Raw genomic sequence first — 22606 nt, forward strand, 5'->3', positions numbered from 1 at the left:
CGAGAATGGAGTTGTGAGTGAGATGCTGGATCAGGCGTTTGTAAACAAGCCTTTCTAGTAATTTGGTTGCGAATGGAAGAAGGGAAACCGGACGATAGTTAGTGGGAGTGCTGGGATCAAGGGAAGGTTTTTTGGGAATAGGAGTGATTAGTGCTTGTTTGTATAAGGATGGAAAAGTACCAGTAGAAAGGTTAAATATGTGGGTAAGTGCAGGAGAGAGTGTATCAGAGATTGGATAGAGGAGGTGAGAGGGCATGGGGTCAAGGGAGCAGGTTGTGGGTTTTGAGCAGGCTAGACGTTTACTAACTTCTTCTAGTGTTGCAAGAGTGAAGGAATGCAAAGTGGATGTGGACTGCACGTTAGTCTGAGATTGTTGTCAGACGGTATGCTCAGCCTAATGAGATCAATTTTTTCATTAAAGAAATGAGCATGGTCTTGGGCAGTTACATTAATGGGTGGAGGGGGTGGAGGGGGGCATAGGAGTGAGTTAAATGTTGCAAACAGTTGCTGTGGTTTAGAGGACAGAGTGGAGATTAAAGAAGAGAAGTATTGTTCTTTAGCTAATGATAGAGCATGATTGTAGCAGGAGAGCATGAATTTGAAATGGATGAAGTCAGGATCAGTTCGTGACTTTCTCCACAGTCGCTCAGCTGATCTACTGCATCTTCTGAGGTACCGGGTTACACCAGTGTGCCAGGGTTGGGGTTTAGCTGGTCGGCTGTGACGGGTGGTAGAAGGAGCAAGGGAGTCAAGAGCTGTTGAAAGAGCATCATTGTAGAGAGAAGATGCTATATTAGGACAGAAAAGATTATTAATATGAGAGATGGATTGTGCTGATACTGATGATAATTGTTGTGGATCAAAGGCGTTAAGGTTTCTGTACGTGTGGGTAGAGAGAGATGGTTGTGATAGTGCAGGTGAAAGTGTTATGTGAAAGGAGAGTAGGTGATGGTCAGATAGGGGATAAGGAGAGTTAGTAAGGTTGGATGGGTGGCACAAGTGGCAGAATATAAGATAATGAGCATGACCGTCGATGTGGGTGGGGGAGTCGGTCCACTGAGAGAGACCAAATGAAGTTGTTAGAGAGAGGAGTTTAGAGGTGGCAGGAAAAGCAGAGTTGTCAATAGGGATGTTGAAGACACCTAAAATGAGAGCAGGTGTCTCACTGGAGAGAAAGTATGGAAGCCAAGCAGCAAAATGATCCAAGAAAGTAGAGTAGGGGCCAGGGGGTCGATATATGACAGCAACACGCAGAGAGAATGGAGTAAACAAACGTATGCTGTGGACTTCAAAAGAAGTGAAGGAAAGAGAAGTTGGTGTGGTTAGATTTTGAAACCTACATTTGGGGGAAGAGAAGAAATCCTACCCCACCGCCATGACAGCCAGTCTAGGTAGGGGTGTGACTAAGTGAGAAGCCTCCATAGCAGAGGGCAGCAGGTGAAACAGTGTCTGAGGGAGAGAGCCATGTTTCAGTGATAGCCAGAAGGTGAATCGATTTGGATATAAAGAGATCATGGATTGCTGTGAGTTTATTGCTGATTGACCGTGCATTCCAGAGGGCACATGAGAAAGGCAGAGAGGGTGCTGGCTTTATGTGAATCAGGTTTGCAGGATTAGAAGTGCGTAGAGTCTTAGAGACTGGAAAAGACATTGTTGAATACCTGAGAGTAGGAATAGGTGAGGGTACAAACGAGTGTGTGGGACCAGGGTTTGGGGAGATGTCCCCAGCTGCAAGTAACAGTAATAATGAAAGTGAGACAAAGTGTGACCTAGATTTGACCTTGCAAGCATTGTATCATTTAACGGGTTGAGAAGGAATAAGAGATTTAACAATACAAGACAGTGTGCTTAGATTGAGAGAGGGTGATGCGAGCAAGTGAAGAGGATATTACAATTTCAGGATAGTTTGATGGATGTTGGAGTGCAAAGGATATATGGAGAAGTATAGAGGACAGAGAGAAAAAGAAGGCAATCAAATTAAACATAGTTAAATTGTATAATCCGTTTTATCTGATAGATGAATGATGAGTATTGAAGTCCTGATGAGATGTCCAATGTTTGCTGGGAGATTCCAGTCCAACTCTGATCCAACTGCTGTCCAGCTCTGTCTAACTCTTTATGTTGTACTTTCTTTTGTTTTTGTTGTAATTTCTGTACTTTAACTTGCCTTGACTTTAAGTTGTTAAATCTGCCATAGCTCTCCTGCCATGCTCACCCCTGCCATGCTGAATGTCCTGATATACAGCAAGGGGGTCACATGGGTGAAGGCCGGCAGTTGATTAATTAAGACAAGTTTAAAGACAGAAGAATCTCCTAGTCTGGTTATCTAACAGAACAACAGTAATTCAACAATTGAGGGGACTGAGCCAGATGTGGCAATAAAATGGACACACCAACCATTCACTAAAGCAAGTAGGAAATTGCTAAATAAACTTAAACCAATATAATATTTAACACATACCTCACAATTGAATAATTGGCAATGGTAATACAAATTTTTTGCAGCTGATTTGAGTGGTGAGTTGCAGAAAGCAAGGAGCAGTACGTTGAATTAGCAGGAATTAGTGCTATGGATAAGGTACACTTATGTATTCACAGAGTTCATTATTATAGTCCAGAATTATAACAATTATATTACTGTCATGATACACACTATTAAAATTATCAGCCCTCTCCATCTTTCCACCTCTGTAATATTGGTTGGTACCCCTTGGTGTCTGAGACACTGCACCTGCTCAGTATAGTCTGTGCTTGCTTTAGGTAAGCAGTGTCAGACTGGGGGGTCCAGGCCCACCGGGTCTACCACAACAATAGCCGACACTCACAACCCCCCAGGCCCCTGAGGGCCAGGACCCACTGTTTTTTTTCGGGTGTCATGCCACCTATTGGGTCACACTACTTGGCCCCATATACCCTCCTGGTATAGTCTGACCTGTTTTGCTGTACTAAATATTCTAACACTTTACATTAACAAGATTGGTGTGTATAATAGTTTGTATGTCTAGTTTTAGCAAAAAAAAATTATCAAATAATATAATTTTAGCAAAAAAAAAAACAAAACACATTACATAATTTCTGTTGATATTTTTGACTGATTTTCTTTCCTGTTGACCAAGTAAATAGTAAATACTCACCTTGAACACAGTTTAATAATTCTAGTTAAAAATATATTTTTTGGTGCTTTACAATTAGACTCTAATGACTGATATTGAAATGCAGAGAAATATAAAAATATTTTGAAAGAAGTTATTGAAACTGGCACAAACACATAATTGGGCTAAAACAGGAAAATATGCACTTTTAAGCTGTAATTGTTATGCTAAAACCCAAGCATAATGAAAAAATAAATCAGAACCATACCTTTTGGATATCTTCTGGATTAATATAGCAGCAAATTGAGTTTATAGAATGAACTGTATCTCTTACAACTCCTGGAAAGTAAGCAAATGGTTATTTCGCATTTCCTACTGCAACCCAACAATCATTCACTTTTACAGATAGGATTCTGTCTTGATTTTTATGGTATGGTTTTTATTACTAAATCACACTGTGTATGCATGTAATTGGTTGTACCATTTAAAATTTTATTCTTGAACTAATTAATGTATATTTTTTTATTGTAATATTGGTGTGTAGGCAGCCATCTTAGTGCATTTTGCCTGTTCATATGCTTTCAGAAAGAGCCAGCACAATGGAACTACTTTGACACAAGCTATTGTTTCTCCAACTCAAATGTAATTTAAGGAGCCATGACTTGGGTGAGCCAGATTTGGATTTTTACTATTGAGTGCTGTTGCCATATCCATCACTATGGGGCATGGGAGTATTTTTAGCAATGCAAGTGTCAAGGAGCTGTTATCTTGTTACCTTACCATGGTTCTGCTGATGGGCTGCTGGGCGGTAAAGGGAGGAGGTTACATCACTCCAACTTGTAGTGCAGCAGTGAAGAGTGATGTAAGTTTATTAGAGCACAAGTCACATGGCTGGGGTCACCTGGGAAACGGACATTTAGCCCCATGTCGGATTTCAGCATTAACTTTTGAAAAATGGATTTAAATGCAAGATTGGAGGAGTGCTATTGACTGTTGCATTTTGTAAAAAACATGTTTTTCCATGACAGAATCCCTTTAAGCACTGGAAATATGAAACACATTGGGGCAAATTCACTAAAGGACGAAGCGCCTAACACTAGCGTTAATTCGCTAGCGTATCGCATTTTCGTTAATTGCCGATTCACTAACGGACACTGGCGTAAATTCGCTAGTGTTACTTCGCACCCTTACGCCTGGCGAATTTGCGCAACGGACGTAACTATGCAAATTCACTGACACGCGCATTTTTCTGAACACTACTTTTTACGCCAGACTTCCTTCGCCACCTCAGACCAGGCGAAGTGCAATAGAGTAGATAGGGATTGCTTCAAAAAAAGTTAAACATTTTTCTAAGTCCCAAAAAAAGCTGGCGTTTTTTCTTTTTTTATGGGTGATAGCCTGGGATGTAGCGAACTGCCGTTTATGTGTTCGCGAACGCCGTTCGCGAACACCGGCAAAAAATGCGAACAGTTCGCGAACTGTTCGCGAACTTCGAACATCCGAAAATCGTTCGATTCGAACGATCGAAGGATTTTAATCGTTCGATCGAACGATTTTCGTTCGAATGGAACGATTGAAGCCATTCGATCGAATGATTTCATTCAATCCAATGGCTTCGATCGTTCGATTCGAACGAAAATCCTTCGATTTTAGCGATCGAAGGAATCGAATGGTCGAATGGTCGAACGATTTTGACGCGAACGCCTATTGGCGAACGTCGCGCGACATTCGCGAACTTGCGGCGGACGCGAACAGCCGATGTTCGCGCGAACAAGTTCGCCGCAGAACAGTTCGCTACATCCCTAGTGATAGGCTGAAAAAGATCGAAAAATTTTTTGGGGCTACCCTCCTTCCCCCCTACATTTCCTAACTCATGGCACCTTAACTATACAGTGGGCACATGTGTAGGGCAAAATAAAAATTTTATTTGCTGTTTTGAAGGTTTCCCAGGCTTGTGTAGTGCTGCTACATATACCTCCATTGTAACTTCAATTTGGCGCTGTATGTAACTTCGCTTTGCTTGGCGAATTAACGCTAGTGCAACTTCGCAACCTTACGCTTCCCCTGAGCGTAACTTCGGATTTTAGTGAATTTGCGTAGCGCTGGCGAAAATACGCCTGCCGAAGTGCGGCGAAGCGGACTCTGGCGCAACTACGAACCTTAGTGAATTTGCCCCAAAGGGTTCATTGTATAGTACAGGGCAATTTATACACCTGGGATGGTGTAAGCAATTTCCTTTTATAGGTATGGGATCTATTATCAGGAATGCTTGGGACTTCAGGTTTTCTCGATATTGGGATCTTTTTATACTGTGAAGTACTGTGCCATTTGGCGATTAAAAAATTTATAAACAAAATCAAATTGTTACGATTTTTTTGCTATCAACATTAATTTGTTAACTACGTTATAGTCAAGTACACAGTATTGTATTATTCTAACAGATAATAAGAATAAGTCAAAAATTAGAGAAAAATATGTCATCAAGCACAAATTTGCATCTTGACTTTGATGAAGTTGCCTTTAAGTCTGATGAAATGGCTATACTGAAGTCAATAAGAGTATCCTTCCCTTCTGACTGCCATAGGAAAGTATTGGTAAGGTTTGCCTTCCCCTGGATTAACTGAGCAGCAATGGATACAACTTCATATACATTAATCTTTTTTTTAGTCAGTATTTTACTTTTGCCAAGTCCATCTGATTGTTAACATTTGTTTAACAATATCCTAATGCCAAAATGCGTATTATCTGATGTTGGATCATGTGCTGTCCCAATTGAGGATGGGGGTGATTATAATTGTGATTATTTAATTATTTTGTAAAGAATTGTAGTTGCTGCTTTATCAGTAGTGAACATACCCAAATTGTTCTTGTATTTCTCTAGTTCCGCTAGTACTCTTTCAGGTGCCATGCGATGTAGGTTTACATAGGCAAAATTTGTTTTCAGGATTTTCCACAATTCAGGAGGAAAGGAAGCTGGAATTATTGCATCATGGTTTGATATTATCTGCAAAACAAATATAGAAATGCAAAGGAAAGGTCTACTTGTTGTAAAAGTGTCTGTATCCTGGGACTGGGTGTAAAATTTGTAATCAGCAGTAACTGATCAGCACAATGTCCTGCTAGTGCACAGACAGATTGGATCACTTATAACTCACCTAGCAGGCCTTTGGGGGAAGAGCTGGTAAGAAAAATGCATCTTTAATGCCATATAGCTAAGTGAATGTTTTATTTATTATCATACTAGATACTGTAACTATATGAATGAGCAATTAATCCATGGCTGTGAACTGTATATAAATAAGAAGATACTGACAGTGGAGTACTTTACTATTTTCATTCCATCAAATCTACATATATTGAGCAAGCCGAGTACAGGTATGAGATCTGTTATCCAGAATGCTCAGAACCTGGAGTTTTCCATAATTTGGATCTTCATACCTCAAGTCTACTAAAATATAATTTAAACATTAATTAATTAATTAATTAATTAAATTAATTAATTAATTAAAGGGATACTGTCATGGGGGAAAAGTTTTTTTCAAAATGAATCAGTTAGTAGTGCTGCTCCAGCAGAATTCTGCACTGAAATCCATTTCTCAAAAGAGCAAACAAATTTTTTTATATTCAATTTTGAAATCTGACATGGGGCTAGACATATTGTCAATTTCCCAGCTGCCCCAAGTCATGTGACTTGTGCTCTGATAAACTTCAATCACTCTTTACTGCTGTATTGCAAGTTGAAGTGATATCACCTCCTCCCTTCCCCCCCCAGCAGCCAAACAAAAGAACAATAGGAAGGTAACCAGATAACAGCTCCCTAACACAAGATAACAGCTGCCTGGTAGATCTAAGAACAACATACAACTCAATAGTAAAAACCCATGTCCCACTGAGACTCCTTCAGTTACATTGAGAAGGAAAAACAGCAGCCTGCCAGAAAGCATTTCTCTCCTAAAGTGCAGGCACAAGTCACATGACCAGGGGCAGCTGGGAAATTGACAAAATGTCTAGCCCCATGTCAGATTTCAAAATTGAATATAAAAAAATCTGTTTGTTCTTTTCAGAAATGGATTTCAGTGCAGAATTCTGCTGGAGTAGCACTATTAACTGATGCATTTTGAAAAAAAACATGTTTTCCGATGACAGGATCCCTTTAAACATTAGTCAATAGGACTGTTCTGCTGTTCTATATATTAATAGACAAATACAAGAAGTGCTCTGCACTCAACCCATTACCAATATATTTAAGACATTGAAACATTTTGTGCATACAGCTACTAATAATGACTTTAACGTAGTTGGCCAGTTTAAATGTATTGCAATATATGGACAAATAATCCCAGTTTTGTTTAAAGGTTAGGTTATTTTTTAGTAGCAGTATGCACAAAATGTATCAATGTCTAAAATATATTGTTGATGGGTTGAGTGCAGAGGACCTCTTGTATTTTGTGGTCACAGCCTCCTTGCACCCCTGCCTAATGGTTTTTCCAGATAAGGGATCTTTCTAAAATTTGGATCTCCGTGCTTTAAGTCTATTAGAAAAATAATTTAAACATGAAATAAACTCAATAGGATTGTTTTGTTGCACTTCATTATATCTCATTAGGATAAAGTACAAGGTGCTATTTTATTATTACAAAGAAACCCAAAATCATTTTTAAAATGTTTAATTATTTGATTATAATGGAGTCTATGGGAGATGGTCTTCCTCAAATTCTGAGCATTCTGGATAATGGGTTTCCTGATAATGGTTCCCAAACACTTTTTTTTTTTTTTTTTTTTTTTTGTTAATAGAATTACTGTCAGTCTTATTTTTGCCTAGGTGGTAGAGTTAAAATTGCCTTAGCATCTCCAGATACTCGAAGTACACAAGGAAACAATATGACTTTTGGGGATCTGTCAGAAAACATGACAAGAAGATCAATTTGATTTGCTTTCATATTTTCAATAGATAGATATCAACAGTTTACCTCGTTTACGAATTGAATAGTGTTGAGATGAGCCAACTCCTGAAATGGCTGTTTTCCATAAAGAACAACTGAATAGAATGTGGCATTCAACATCCATGATTCCGAAAAGATGGAAAACTCTTTATTTTTCAGGGTTTCTGGAGAGCTGAAATAGGCTGCAACTGGCTCATGGGTGTCACCTTACAAACAGGAAGACATAATGTTAAATTATAATATACAGTATATAGAATGGTAAAAAGTACTGTTACAAGTTGATGACTCATGCAATGCATTATTAGGCTACATATTTGAGTCACCTGCAAAATTATAAAAAAAAACAATATTTGGAGAGGGGCATCCATGATTATGCGCCAAATAATTGCTGTATACCTAGGAGTCTGCACAATTTAGGAAAGTATTATATTAAAACAGCAGGTATTCCTCTCTCCTAATAAAAAATGTTTCATTTCAAGTATAAAGCTATTAACAGGGTCCTTGCACACACGTGCTTTTACATGATGTTGTCTATAAATAGAATTCAGAATGATCTTAAGAAGGACATGTAATTATGTGACACCCCAAAAAGGATTCACCATCTTCTTCAGTTAAAAAAGAGAATAACATATGAAACAGAACCCACATGTTCCCTATCTATGAATAAAGGTTTATCCTGGGGCTTTTAAAATGAACTGTACACTTACTTTTTATATTAATTCAACTGATATTTTTTCTATAAGAAACAAGTGCCATATGTTGTTTTTATAAAAACTTTAGAGGAGGGAATACACAGCAATATTGAGATAAAGGATATTGATGATACCATGATGAAATGCAGGTAGCACTTTTTATAATATGTACTGACTATAATCTAATGGTTAGAGAAAGCAATTTACATATTTTGAAAATATGCAGCTAGATTTAATTTTAAAAAAAGAAAAATCAATGCATTGTATGGATATTGTTAGTCTCAGATTGTAAGTACATGAGAACTTATACTTAAAGGTGAAGGAAAGTTATAATCACTGGGGGTGCCAAATGTTAGGCAACCTCCCAGTGACTTTAAGTAGTTACCACCCCCAGGCAGGTGCCTCCTTTAGCTAAAAACATGGATGTTTCTGTAGGAACACCACCCTGCAATCGTCTTATCTTTCCAGGTCTTCTTTGTGGGTGCACATATGCAGTAGATTGAGAAAGCTAACTTTTTGCTTGTAAATTTGATTATTTTCTCAATTGTGCATGTGCACCTGAAATGAAACAGTAGAAGAAGATCGAGAACAAGAAAGTGGCGGCATTGAGCTCCTGCTATAGAACCCCAAACAGGAGAACTTTTCAGCAAACCAGAAAAGTTGTATGGCAGCCATAATGTCCCTGAATCATGCATAATGATTGGCACACTTAGGGGCCCATTCATTAACTTCAAGTGAAGGAATAGAAGAAAAAAAACTTTGAATTTCGAATGTTTTTTTTTGGCTACTTCGACCATCGAATGCGCTACTTTGACCTTCGACTACGACTTCGAATCGAATGATTCGAACTAAAAATCGTTCGAATATTCGACCATTCGATAGTCGAAGTACTGTCTCTTTAAGAAAAAACTTCGACCCCCTAGTTCGCCACCTAAAAGCTACCGAACTCAATGTTAGCCTATGGGGAAGGTCCCCATAGGCTTGCCTAACTTTTTTTGGTCGAAGGATAATCCTTCGATCGTTGGATAATCCTTCGATCGTTGGATTAAAATCCTTTGATCGTTCGATCGAAGTATTTGCGCAAAATCCTTCGACTTCGATATTCGAAGTTAATTAACCCTCGATATTCGAACCTTGATGCATCTGCCCCTAAATTAAAAAAAAGTGTAACAAAAAACATTAAAAAACTGGAAACATAATATCACCTGAGACAGCTTTATGCAGTGAAGTAAAACATTCACCTTCTGTACCCATGTATATAAGAGTAAGTCAATAGAAGGATTCTGTTTATAAATATGAGGATTTCTGATTATAAATATGCAGTGCCTAAACATCTTGTGACAAAATTGGTTGCTATAAGTGCTATAATTGTTGCAGTGTTATGATTGAAGGTATTGCCCACATCCATATTGTGTTCATAAATATATGATTCATGGACACTATGCAGTATTCAGGATAAATTAATAAATTGATATATTCCCTTATGTAGGTAAGACCAATAGAAGACCAGACTCACTGAACACAGGATCCAGATTTAGCTGAATCCAAGAGCCTGGCAGAATTTAATTCAAACCCTACAAAATGGCAAAAATGTGCTGTTCAAGCCAAGTCCTGTGTATGCTTTTTGTGCGCATCATCAATTTCCACTTACAATGAGGGTTTGGATTCGCTTTGGTATTCAGCCTGATCCATTATGGGGAGATTCAGCTAAATTCAGATGTGTAGTGTTTAATGCATCCCTACAATTAATCATGGCTACAGGGGCTCTTATTATGGTAGTTATGTAGACAATCCCCAAAGCAATGACCACATATTATATTAAACAGCTAGGTATTTTTAAGATAAAACCCATGATTAATCCAATAACAACAAAATCTTTCACATTATCAATTCTTTTGACCCTTTTGTTCACGTGATTAATACCTCGAAAGCACAACAGATTTATATCGTCACTGTCTTCTTGGTTAAAATTGCTACCATCTTTGGATAAGCACTTGGCATATGTAAAATTTGCAAGTTTTGCTTGAAAAGATCCATCAGCTTTGGGAACAACAAAGAAACTAGCAGGCGTTATGTCTCGAAGAATGACAAAATTGTTATGGCAATGTTCAACAGCTTTACTAATATCAATGAGTATTCCTGTCATTTGCGACCATGTAAGCTGGTTTTCTATCGCATGAAGAAAATGTAACAGTGGTTTGTTATCTTCAACCACATAAAAGGGAGGTATGCCATTTGAAATTATGTTCTTCAGTGATGCAATGCAATCGTTCCCTTGGCATAATTTTACAACTTTTAACATTTCATCAAAGCTTTCATATGCTTCATCTGTAGAATTAGTCTGCAAAATATCATTTAATGTTTTTTGCCGAAACATGTACAGTAGGGCTTTGCCATCTTGAGTGTCGACCTCAAATACAGAAGCTTTTGAGATTGTCTGAACTTTTCCCTTCATTATCATATCAGGGTGGTCAATGGATAGCTTTTCACGGATACAGGACTCAACAAGGTCTTCGTCAGCTATGACACAAGTACTTCCCAAATGCTGAACCTCAAAATTGTCCATATCTCCACTGAAGAGCAGCGGAGCAACAAAATTTCTGACATCATTTAAAGGATGATAAATTAATTTTTTAAAGAAGTGTTTAAGAATGGTGTTTAAATGTTCATCTTGTTTTCTTTTTTTCACATGCAAATCCCAGATGATTGAGAGAAGTTTCAAACTTGCTTTTATAGAACCTAAAAAAAAATGCAGGTGAGATTAAAAGCAGGAAATATTATATAAGCCAAACACAGTTGAAACAACCAACACAGTGTAATAAGTTAATAGAAACAATATTTCTAAAAATTTCAATGACTCACATAGGTAAGAATTTGTCTCATTATTTTCTGAAAAATACACAGGTTTTTACCCCTTATTTATCAATACATTTCCCGAAAATGTCCTGTGCAGGAAAAAACCTGCACCTTTGTGAAAAAAAAATCAGATTTTTTTGCCCGAAAACTACAAAATCTTCCGATTATTGCACGAAACCCAACGCAGATCAAGATATCTTTGGGACTTCTCCCGTTGACTTATATGCAACTGTAAGGAACTTACCCTGGTGGTCTAGCTACAGCGGGGTCCACACTGTGTCCTCGGCGTGGACGCCCGCTGCGTTGCTCCCTGCTGGTTCCGGTCCTCTAGGGCACGCCACGCTGTGCGCGTGCATTTCTTCATGCATTGGCGCGGAAATTCAAATGTATAAAAGGGGATTTTTAGTATTAGCTCATTACCTGTTGTAGGTTCAATTAACTTGTTCCTGGGAGCTTATTGTTGTGAATCCTGACTGATACTTCGTGTTTGACCCATACCTGCTTACTACGCTGATCTCTCCAATCCTGACCTTTGCCTGAATCTCTACTATTCTCTTGCTGAATCCTTCTGATTGATAACCTGGTTTAGACCCTTGCCTGCCTGACGATTCTTACTGCTTGTGCTGGCCCGGCCTGCCTGTTCCTGGTGGCTTCCTATCTTCCAGCAGCCTTGTAAACAGTCGTGTCCCATTGCCTGCCAGAACTTATGCCTTGCACCTCTCGTTAAGTCCAGGTTGCATCTGAGTAGGCCGAGGGCTCCTCCCGAGGCCAAAGGCGGTCACTTAACTGATGAAGTATGAGCCGAGACCAGGGTGCTTGGCATCTGTTGGGTCTTGTGTTGGGTGCCGACCGTGACAGCAACCTTGGCAGTTCTGAAATGCTGGATTTTCGGATTCGGACTTCTTCCATCCTCAGAGTATAATAAATCCAGAAAAATTCATGTTTTTTTCCCACTAAAAATTCGGATTTGAAAGTAAAAAAACATGGATTTTCGGGTTTTGGCATTCGGAGTTTAATAAATAACCCCCTTAGTGATAAAGCATTTAGAGGCAGATGATTACACCCTTTGGAAATCATTTACCCAGAACTTGAATCTGCGGCAGTTGGGTAATGTTTGGGGTCTGGGTCCATCTCAGGAAAGTTTTCCACGTGATTTGGATCAGGAGCAGCTTAAAAATGGCACATGGCCCCCTGTGGGAAATTCTACCCATGTTATGAAATAATACTTTAGGATAATACACAAATACAGCTAATTAAAACTAGTTTTTATTTGCATGTATTCAAATTCCAACAGAATTTATTGACTATAAGGCACCTGTACCTTTAGTGTAGCTCTGTAGAATATGCTCAGTTGTTCTTTCGACCACATCAAGAAGGATTTCTTTGTGTTTTTGCCCCACTGAAGCACAAATCTGGGAGAAAAAGTAAATGCTGCCATCTGTATACTTCTTCTCAAAAATCTAAATACACAAAAATATTCAAAACATTAGATTAATCCTCTGCAAAATGTGTTTTTATTCAAACCATCTGTCCTTTTGTTTTGCAATTGAAAATTATTTTGAATTATTTTTTATTCATATGTAAACAAAATAACTGTAATGGTTGTTTTTAACCCATATTCCTATTAAACTGCAGTATTCCCTCCAAGTATAGACAAAAGAACTATATCCTCCTGATGAAATCAGTAGACTTGCTATGCAAATTATTTTGAAAGTTCTAATGAGCATTTTTCTACTTTTGGGACATTTTATCACTTCTTATTTAATTCTAGAAAAAGCTTTTGTTAAGATAATCACAGTGGTTTCACAGAACTACTTGAATACTAGAAAATTCAACTCATTTAATCTGATTGCCTCGCATAAGGTTTTAATTATAGGAAACCAAGGACAGTTGCTTGTTATAGCCATTATAATCATGCTAGCTAACACGCTAACACCAGGACTTTATGTCTAATTGATAGAAATGATTTGCAATGTATAAATACAAGTTATGAAATTTAATTAAACGTTGTAATAAATCTAAAAATGAATGAGACGTGGAGGCCTATTTATCAAAGGTCAAATTTTAGAGGTTTTTAAAACCATGACAAAACTTGTAAAATCTGAAACTAAGAATGTCGTAGCATTTATTAAAAGATCTAAATAAAAAAATACAAATGGAAAATTACGCTGAATGATGCACTAAAAAATCCAAATACCTCTAAAAAAAAAAGTTTTCCAGACAATTCCTTGTGAAAAATGTGTTTTTTGTGGTTTTTACACTTCATAAATCTCGAATTTTTAGAACTTTTTTTAAAAAAATTGGAAATCAGCGAATTTTTAGAGATTCATGGAAAACATCGAAATTCGATTGTTAGTAGATGGGCCTCATGTTTAAAAAGAAAATATTTGCTACTTTTCTCAGATCAATAATCATGGTTGATACAATTATGCAAATAAATAATACTGTTACAAATTATTAAGCAAGCTTGTGGGTAGCAAACCTGGATAGTAGTAACAAAGATTCAAACAGGTGAAAGTACCATTTTTTAACACTTTTACAGATCTCAGTAACTTTTCCCTTTGACAATCTCTTAAAAATTGTAATCGATAAGAGCCTTCTCTTTCTTCATATATAGGGCAAAAATGCAGTAGCCTAACCAATGAAGATTATTTAAAGCATAAATATGATTAGTTTACTGCGCTGGGGCAAAAAAGAATTTCAAATTTGAGTTTTTCCATTCTCGAAGTTTTGAGATTTACAGTTTTAGCTGAAAATGAATAAATGAAAAAATTGGGGTGCTTAAGTTAGCATGTAACATTCATGCTATTTTTCAGGGGGTTTATATACATTTTAAAAGGAATTTTAAAATGAGTAAATTGAATTTACTGTGAATCCAACAACCAACAAATATAGTTTGTAGATATAAGGCACACATTGCCTCTACAAAAGTGAATAAGCAGGGCACTCTAATGAATTAATGTTAGACTCTCTGCTGCCACACTCCATTAAATCTGGGAAATGTGTATTTATGTGTAAAACTCTCATTCATTGCATGGAGGTGAGTACAGCAGAAAAAGAAAAAGCAAAACCAATTTGTGTGTCGCACTATAGAGTTGGTAATACAGTTCCATGCAAATCACTGTCATCACCTTTTGGAAACAAGATGGTAGGACAGGTATGGATCCCTTATGCAGAAACCTGTTATTTAGAAGGCTCCAAATTATGGGAAGGCCATCTCCCAAACACTCCATTTTGAGCAAATAATTATTTTAGAAAAGATTTCCTTTTTGTAATAATAAAACAGTAGCTTGTAATTGATGGTAAGTAAAATGCATGAATCCATACTGATGGCAAAACAATGCTATTGGGTTTTATTAAGGGGCCCATTTATTAAACTTTATCATTTAAAGCCAAAGGATGAACTCTTCATAGATAGGAAACGTGGGTTCTTTTTAATATGTTATTTTCTTTTTTGAAGATGGTGGATCCTTTTTGGAATGTCAGATAATTACTTGTGCTTCTTAAGATCATTCTGAATTCTATTTCTAGACAACATAATGTAAAAACACGTGTTTGCAAGGACCCTGTTAATGGCTTTAAACTTCAAATGAAACAATTCGATAAAGTCGAGTTTTGGGAGTGTCAATCCTACGATTCGAATTGACACTCAATTTTGTTTTTTGGAGAAGAAATGAGTTAGGAGATAGGACAGCTTTGTTTTAATAAAAATAAATAAATAAAAAATAGATTCATTTGAGTTTTAGTTAATAACCCCCTCAATGTTTAAATGACTTTTGGTTGGACATAATGTAAGATGATCTAAATTATGGATTCCCCATGAGCAAAATCCCAAACATTCCAGATAATAGATCCCAAGACTTTATGGTTGAGAAAATAACAACAATAGCATTTTAAAGAAATAACCATTTTATGATAATTTGTTTCTCCAAGTCAAGAGGGCAATATTTGTTTTAATATATAGTGAATAAAGTACCCCCTCTTGTAAAATATATAGTGAATAAAGTACCCCCTCTTGTAAAATATAAGGATATTATAAGTTACCGAGGAGTTTCATGACCATATAAAAACACGAGGCCGAAGGCCGAGTGTTTTTATACAGGTCATGGAACTCCGAGGTAACTTCTAATATCCTCATATTTTGCAACTGGGGGTACTTTATTTATTATAATACACAAATTTAAGTAAGTCATGTGACAGAAATGACATCAGAACTCACCGTTTATAACTGATGACATCAGAACTCACCGTTTATAAGGATATAATTTACAGGATATTCATGGCTTTTGTGTATTATAAGGATATTATAAGTTACCGAGGAGTTTCATGACCATATAAAAACACGAGGCCGAAGGCCGAGTGTTTTTATACAGGTCATGGAACTCCGAGGTAACTTCTAATATCCTCATATTTTGCAACAGGGGGTACTTTATTTATTATAATACACAAATTTCAGTGAGTCATGTGACGGAAATGACATCAGAACTCACCGTTTATAACTGATGACATCAGAACTCACCGTTTATAAGGATATAATTGACAAGATATTCATGGCTTTTGTGTATTATATATATATATACTCACAAATGAATGAGCTTACCTTTTCTGTAATGATGACTACAAAGATGTATTTTATATCCCAGGGCAGGTTAATTAAATACTTTATCATGGTGTTCATATCATCAGATTTCTCAGTATTGTGAGAGGCTTTTTGATCTAGTAAAGCTATACAGTTCTCCAGCTTTTGGATATGCAAATCATTACTATCCAGGCTTTTAGGCCAGGTTTTTATTTTTGCATGTATGGAGATGGTGAGTTTATTATAGTTCTTTTGGCAAACATCATCAAAGGCTTTCGTGCCTGTCTTATATTTTTTTAATGTCAGGCTCTTTATATGGGCTTTCAGGTCAGCATCGTTATTTTTGTATATTCTAATATAAATAGCTGCCAGTATCCAGAAATACAGCTTCCGAAAGTTGCAGTCTTTTTCACATTGTTTCATGTTTTCAGTTTCTACCATAGATCTGACTTCTTTTTCCACATTTTGCAAATTTGTATTATTACAGAATGTTGTAATGTCCTTCTGGATAATTCTTACTAATGTGTTGGCTGCATAATGCCTTATCTTGTCATTGTGGTGATGGCAATGACACAGAAGTTCATTTGGAGAGGTAACATTTTTTAGATCTTCAAGGAAAACATCATCATCTGCAGAAAAAAAATTAAAAGTTTGAAAAAATTTGCTTCAGCATAAAAATATTTTCAGAATTTCTGAAAATAAAATATTCCTGTAAGTCATCCAAAATATATTTTAAAAAGGCAACTACCTTCAAACAATAGCCCTTCTTTATGTATACAGAAGTTTACACCTGTGCCTGTGTTTATCATGATGTTATTCACAATGTGCAAGTAGCCTCAAAATAAACTCAGACATGCAACTTTTATACCTTCCTTAGTGGAGCTGTTCTTTATTGCTATGATTTAGACTACACGGTTAATCTAGAACCGAGACAGAAATGGAGCAGCTGCAAAAGTAAAGGAAAACAGGCAAGTTTGGTGAGTGTGAGCATTACTTTATTAAGACTTAAATCCTGAATCATTCCCAGGAACATTTATAACAAAAGTTTCATTAATTAATTATGATACATTTGTCAGTTGACTTTTTAGTTTCAAAAATTGTATATGATTGTGCCTTGAATGGTATGCAGAAGGAAATTCTTTGTACAGCACCAAATGTATAAAAATGCCTTTATTGACAAAGTACATGGCAAAACAACCTGGTCCTCAACATTTCAGGCCCTCTATGGCCTTTTTTCAAGGCCATAGAGGGCCTGAAACGTTGAGGACCAGTTTGTTTTGCCATGTAATTTTTCAATAAAGGCATTTCCTTCTCTGAAGAATTTCCTTCTGGATTGATTATTAGTGGAGGATGGACCACTGACAGTACGTGCACCGACATCCACTTTAACTGGGGGATTTGAGCTGACTCAGAGACATTGCTACAATTGAATGGTACACAGACAATGATTTGTTTTGTGGCATTGGTTTCCATTGTGTCCTTTTGCATAGAACAGCAATCCCCAACCAGCAGTTTGTGAGCAACATGTTGCTCACCAACCCATTAGATGTTGCTCTCAATGACCTCAAAGCAGGTGCTTATTTTTGAATTCCTGGTTTGAAGGCAAGTTTTAGTTACATAAAAACCATGTGTACTGCCAAACAGAACCTCCTGTAGGCTGCCAGTCCATATAGGGGCTACCAATAGCCAATAACAGTCCATATTTGGCACCACTAGTGAGTTTTTGTATGTTTATGTTTCTCTCCAACTACATTTGAATGAGACCCATGAGTAAAAAGGTTGGGGACCCCTGGACTGGAAATTACATACAACTTTTAATAAAATAAGGCACTTACCTATTTTCTGAACTTCAGAATCAGAATATATAGTCATTTCTAAAATATAAAAAAAAAAAATTAAAAATTTATTATAGATTCTGTGGAATATATTCTAAAATATAAAAAAGCATTTAAAATTGTTTTTTAGAATCTGGGGAATATTTCCTGTACATTCCAAGTGATGCACCCATTTTCCTTTGAACCAGTTTTTATGCGGTATTTTCTGTTATATGAGTTAGGGCAGGACTACACGGCCGTTTCCGCCACATTGCGCAAAATCGAAGGCATCACGTCGGATGCAATGGAAATAAGGTAAGTAATGCCAGTGTCGGATCGTGTCGCATTGTTGATGCAACGCGACACTACTGGCGGATGCAGACGCAGCGTGCAGTGTCTGCATCAGACAGTCGTGTCGCATCAACGGTGAGACACGATCCAACAATTGAATTACTTACCTTATTTCCGTCGCATCCGACGTGACGCCTGCGATTTTGCACAGCGTGTTGGATCGCGGCAGAATCGGCCGTGTAGTCCTGCCCTTAGAAAATGACTTTTCCTCTAGACCGTTACCAAAGCCCTGTGGCTGAATGGTGTGAAACACATAAGGGGTCATTTACGACTGCTCAGTGCAGTTGCAGTTGTACAAGTTTGCTGCAGTCATTTGTATTAGATATCCCATTTATTAAAGGTATATGCAGCAAAAGGCAATCCTTTCACTTATACATACTTGTGCTCAGCATCTTTAGGCACATTCCATACCCTCTCATAAATTGAAATTAGGGAGAATGTGTATACATGGGGCAAAAAGGCATCCTCACACAGTCTTTTCTGTTTTTTGTTTGAAGATAATATTCTGTACACAAAGACGTATGTTTGTCTTGGTGTAGCAGGCTCAATATAAATACTGTGTGCACTTGCATTATGTTGGCATAGATAAACTGCACGGGGTTATTCCAGTGAGCACCATGTAGAGGGATCCTCTTCCTCTTTCTTCGTGCAGCTGCACACGCGCATTCTACTGCGCATGCGTTTGCACCGGGAAATTTGAAGACAGAAGAAGAGAAAGCACTCTGTAGTGATCGCTGGAATAACCCCGGGCCGGTGCAGTTTTCTGCTGATAGAAACACCAGCCCCGGGTTTCAGGTAAGTAAATCCATTCACTTGGGGGTGCCTAACATTTGGCACCCCCAAGTGGTTAACTACTTTCCTACTCATTTAATGTCAGGCTCCTTATACAGTATAGGCTTTCAGGTCAGCATCATTATTTTTGTATATTCTAATATAGATAGCTGCCAGTATCCAGAAATACAGCTTCCGAAAGTTGCAGTCTTTTTCACATTGTTTCATGTTTTCAGTTTCTACTATAGATCTGACTTCTTTTTCCATATTTTGCAAATTTGTATTATTACAGAATGTTATAATATTCTTCTGGATAATGCCTCATCTTGTGATACCAATTTTTTAAGAAAAAAAAATATTGGTATACTGTAATGTAATATATGGTTACTGTAATGCTTTTGCAGAAACAGTCTTTTTGGAAATTCGACTTCGACCATTTGCCATATAAAACCTGCCAAATTTCTGTTTTAGCCTATGGTGGACCTCCTAGAACCAATTTGGAGTCAATTGGTGGACTTTGAAAAATTTGGTGGACTTTTTGGGAAAAACTTTGAATCGAAATCGATCGATTGCACTATTAATTCGATTCGAATTCAGCCGAATACGGACCTATTTGATCGAAACCGGACCTATCCGACCCAAAAAAAAACTTCAACTTAATTTCAGTTGGTCTTTTTGAATTACCATTTTGAAGTTTTTTCAATTCGAAATTCGACCCTTGATAAATATGCCCCGTAGACTACATAGAATGTTAATGCTTTAATAGATACCTTCAGAGATAACTGAAGCAACGCTAGTCATCCTCTGGATGGGTACTATTCGTGATATACTTGTTCTTCGGAATAAACCTGCAAGTTAAATATATTTGGTATTCTTAAAGTATCAAGAAACAAAAGCTAAAAATGATACAGATTTTAAAAAAAATACGTGATGTGAAAAAAATCAATTGCTTACAGTTTCTGTGAAATTCAGATGCGGTAGTAGAGACTGTCGATTCTGAAAAACAGTTTAATAAAACATTTTGTCACATTTAACTGTCACAGGATTTGTGTTGATCACTTACAGTATCTACTTCTGAACAAAAAATAATTTCTCACTTCCATAAACATGGATGTATGTAAATCCTGGATATTCAAAGTAATGCAAAAAAAAACCCTAAAAATGATAGGTGAAGATTAAAAACAATGTTTATCTTGACATATTTAATATGTGAATTATAATCTGTTGTGTTTATGAAAACCCAATAAAAATTCTTGTAACAAGATTAAAAACAGATGTAATCACATCTAGGAGTAAGTCATCTCTAAACACACTGGATAGCCCCAACAATATGTGGGCCCATTCTCTCCCAACATGTCTTTATGGGCACCCCATGACATTGGTCAAATAATATTATCAGTCTGATTTGGCCCAACGCTTAGTTGGTTAAAACTGTCTGCAACCTGCCAAAACAGCAGATATACAATGGTATGGCCACCTTAGAGTTTATGGGCCATTTTGTGTAGCAGATAAAATGTTATTTATGATGACAATGGTTTTGGTTAGGCATGTGTCACATCCATTAATTTTACCAAACCATATATTAGTTTGCATATTAAAATGTGAGCAAAATGTATTCAATTATATTGAATTTAGAGAAAAATGTATCACTTACATGATAACCTGTCACATGACACGGGGCAGATTTATTCACAATTTTTTTGTTCAAATGTTTAAAATGCAAATTAAACTTTTTCATATTAATACAAACTTAAATTAGGGAAAAAATTCCCAATTCTAAGGGCAGATTTACTAAGCTCGAGTTAATTTTCGAAGTTAGAAAAGAACGAATTTCGAAGTAATTTTTTGGGTACTTCGACCATCGAATAGGATACTACGACTTCGAATTTACTTCGACTTCGATTCGAAGTAAAAATCACGAATATTCGACCATTCGATAATCGAAGTACTGTCTCTGTAAAAAAACTTTGTCCCTCGCCAAATTAAAGCTACCGAAGTGCAATGTTAGCCTATGGGGACCTTCCACAGCACTTTTCTAAGTTTTTTTTGGTCGAATAAAAATCCTTCGCTCGATCGCTAAAAATCGTTTGATTTGAACAATTTAATCACTCGAACGAATGATTTTTATTCGATCGCAGGAATATCGCAGGATATTCGAATTCAAAGTTTTTTAATTCGATGGTCGAATTTCAAAGTTTTTTATACTTCGAAATTCGACCCTTAGTAAATCTGCCCAATTATGTCAAAAGTGATCTAAACCATTTACTGTTGTTTTAGGTTCAATTTCAACAAAGGCTCTAGCCAAGTGCAATTTATATTTTCTCTCTGTGTTTGTGTTAATTTCCTGTGTAAATAATGAAAAAGGCACTGGTTAATAGGGATGAGAGAGCTTTTTTACTCACTACAGTTTAGTGGCAAAATTCATGGTTTTGCCATATTTATTTTTTTTTCCAAACCACACTAAAATTTCCACCTGCAAAAAGCAAAACCAAAAAAAAACACACACAGAAAAAGTCATTGTTATTTAAAGCCCCTTGTCTTCCACATCAACCAGTGGGATCAGAGCCTTCCCCTCACCATAACTATCTAAAGAACTGCATGACCTTTGTGTTTTTAACAGATTGGCTACATGGGGACTTTTATAAATAAAATAGTTGTAACATACAAGGAACTTCAATATAATTTTGCCTTTAGTCCAATGCATTTTAGCAATAGTTTGCTGTTTTCCAAATGTTTATCAAAATTAGCCAAATTTGCTCATCACTACTGGTAAATTGAATGGTTTCTCATCAAATTAGCCCTAGCTTGTGTTAGTGTAGATGTGACTAGATAGTGAATTCCACTGGAACAAAACTCAAAAAAATATTGGTAAAGATGTGTGACCAGTAGGATTGATTTGTCTCCAATAAGGATCAATAATGTCTTAGTTGGGATTGAGTACTCTGTACTGTTTCATTATTACAGAGAAAAAGGAAATCATTTTTTAAAATGTATATTGATTGATTGAAATGGAGTCTATGGGAGATGGCATTCCCATAATTCGGAGCTTTCTGGATAACAGGGTTTCCAGATAATGGATCCCATACCTGTATTATATAAAGAATGGATAGTTATAGATATAGATATACAATGGTATATTCCAAGCAAACTTTACCGTGAGTTCAGTGTTTTTATGTGCATTTGCTTTGTACAGGTGTAGGATCCCTTATCCGGAAACCCGATATCCAGAAAGCTCCGAATTACGGACTCAATTTTATCCAAATAATCCAAATTTTTAAAAATGATTTCCCTTTTCTCTGTAAAAATAAAACAGTAGCTTGTACTTGATCCCAACTAAGATATAAGTAATCCTTATTGGAAGCAAAACCAACCTATTGGGTTTATTTAATGTTTAAATGAATTTCTAGTAGACTTAAGGCATGAAGACCCAAATTACGGAAAGATCCATTATCCGGAAAACCCCACGTCCCTAGCATTCTGGATAACAGGTCCCATACCTTTATTGCTT

At 36.8% G+C, this 22606-nt stretch overlaps 1 protein-coding gene across 1 annotated transcript in view; it reads right to left on the reverse strand.

Annotated features, from left to right (window-relative positions):
- LOC108696218 overlaps nucleotides 1–22606 on the reverse strand; it is a 41271-nt gene that overhangs the window by 13607 nt on the left and 5058 nt on the right. The window contains exons 4-12 of the mRNA XM_018225373.2: nucleotides 20053–20094; nucleotides 19869–19946; nucleotides 17998–18036; nucleotides 16184–16791; nucleotides 12905–13043; nucleotides 10651–11466; nucleotides 8063–8241; nucleotides 5949–6096; nucleotides 3361–3431 (exon numbers count right to left, since the gene is read on the reverse strand). Coding sequence (XP_018080862.1) covers nucleotides 3361–3431; nucleotides 5949–6096; nucleotides 8063–8241; nucleotides 10651–11466; nucleotides 12905–13043; nucleotides 16184–16791; nucleotides 17998–18036; nucleotides 19869–19946; nucleotides 20053–20094 — 2120 coding nt within the window. The remainder of the gene's footprint in view (nucleotides 1–3360; nucleotides 3432–5948; nucleotides 6097–8062; nucleotides 8242–10650; nucleotides 11467–12904; nucleotides 13044–16183; nucleotides 16792–17997; nucleotides 18037–19868; nucleotides 19947–20052; nucleotides 20095–22606) is intronic.

This window comes from Xenopus laevis, chromosome 7L, assembly GCF_017654675.1.
Source record: "Xenopus laevis strain J_2021 chromosome 7L, Xenopus_laevis_v10.1, whole genome shotgun sequence".
In the NCBI taxonomy this organism is placed as follows: Eukaryota; Metazoa; Chordata; class Amphibia; order Anura; family Pipidae; genus Xenopus; species Xenopus laevis.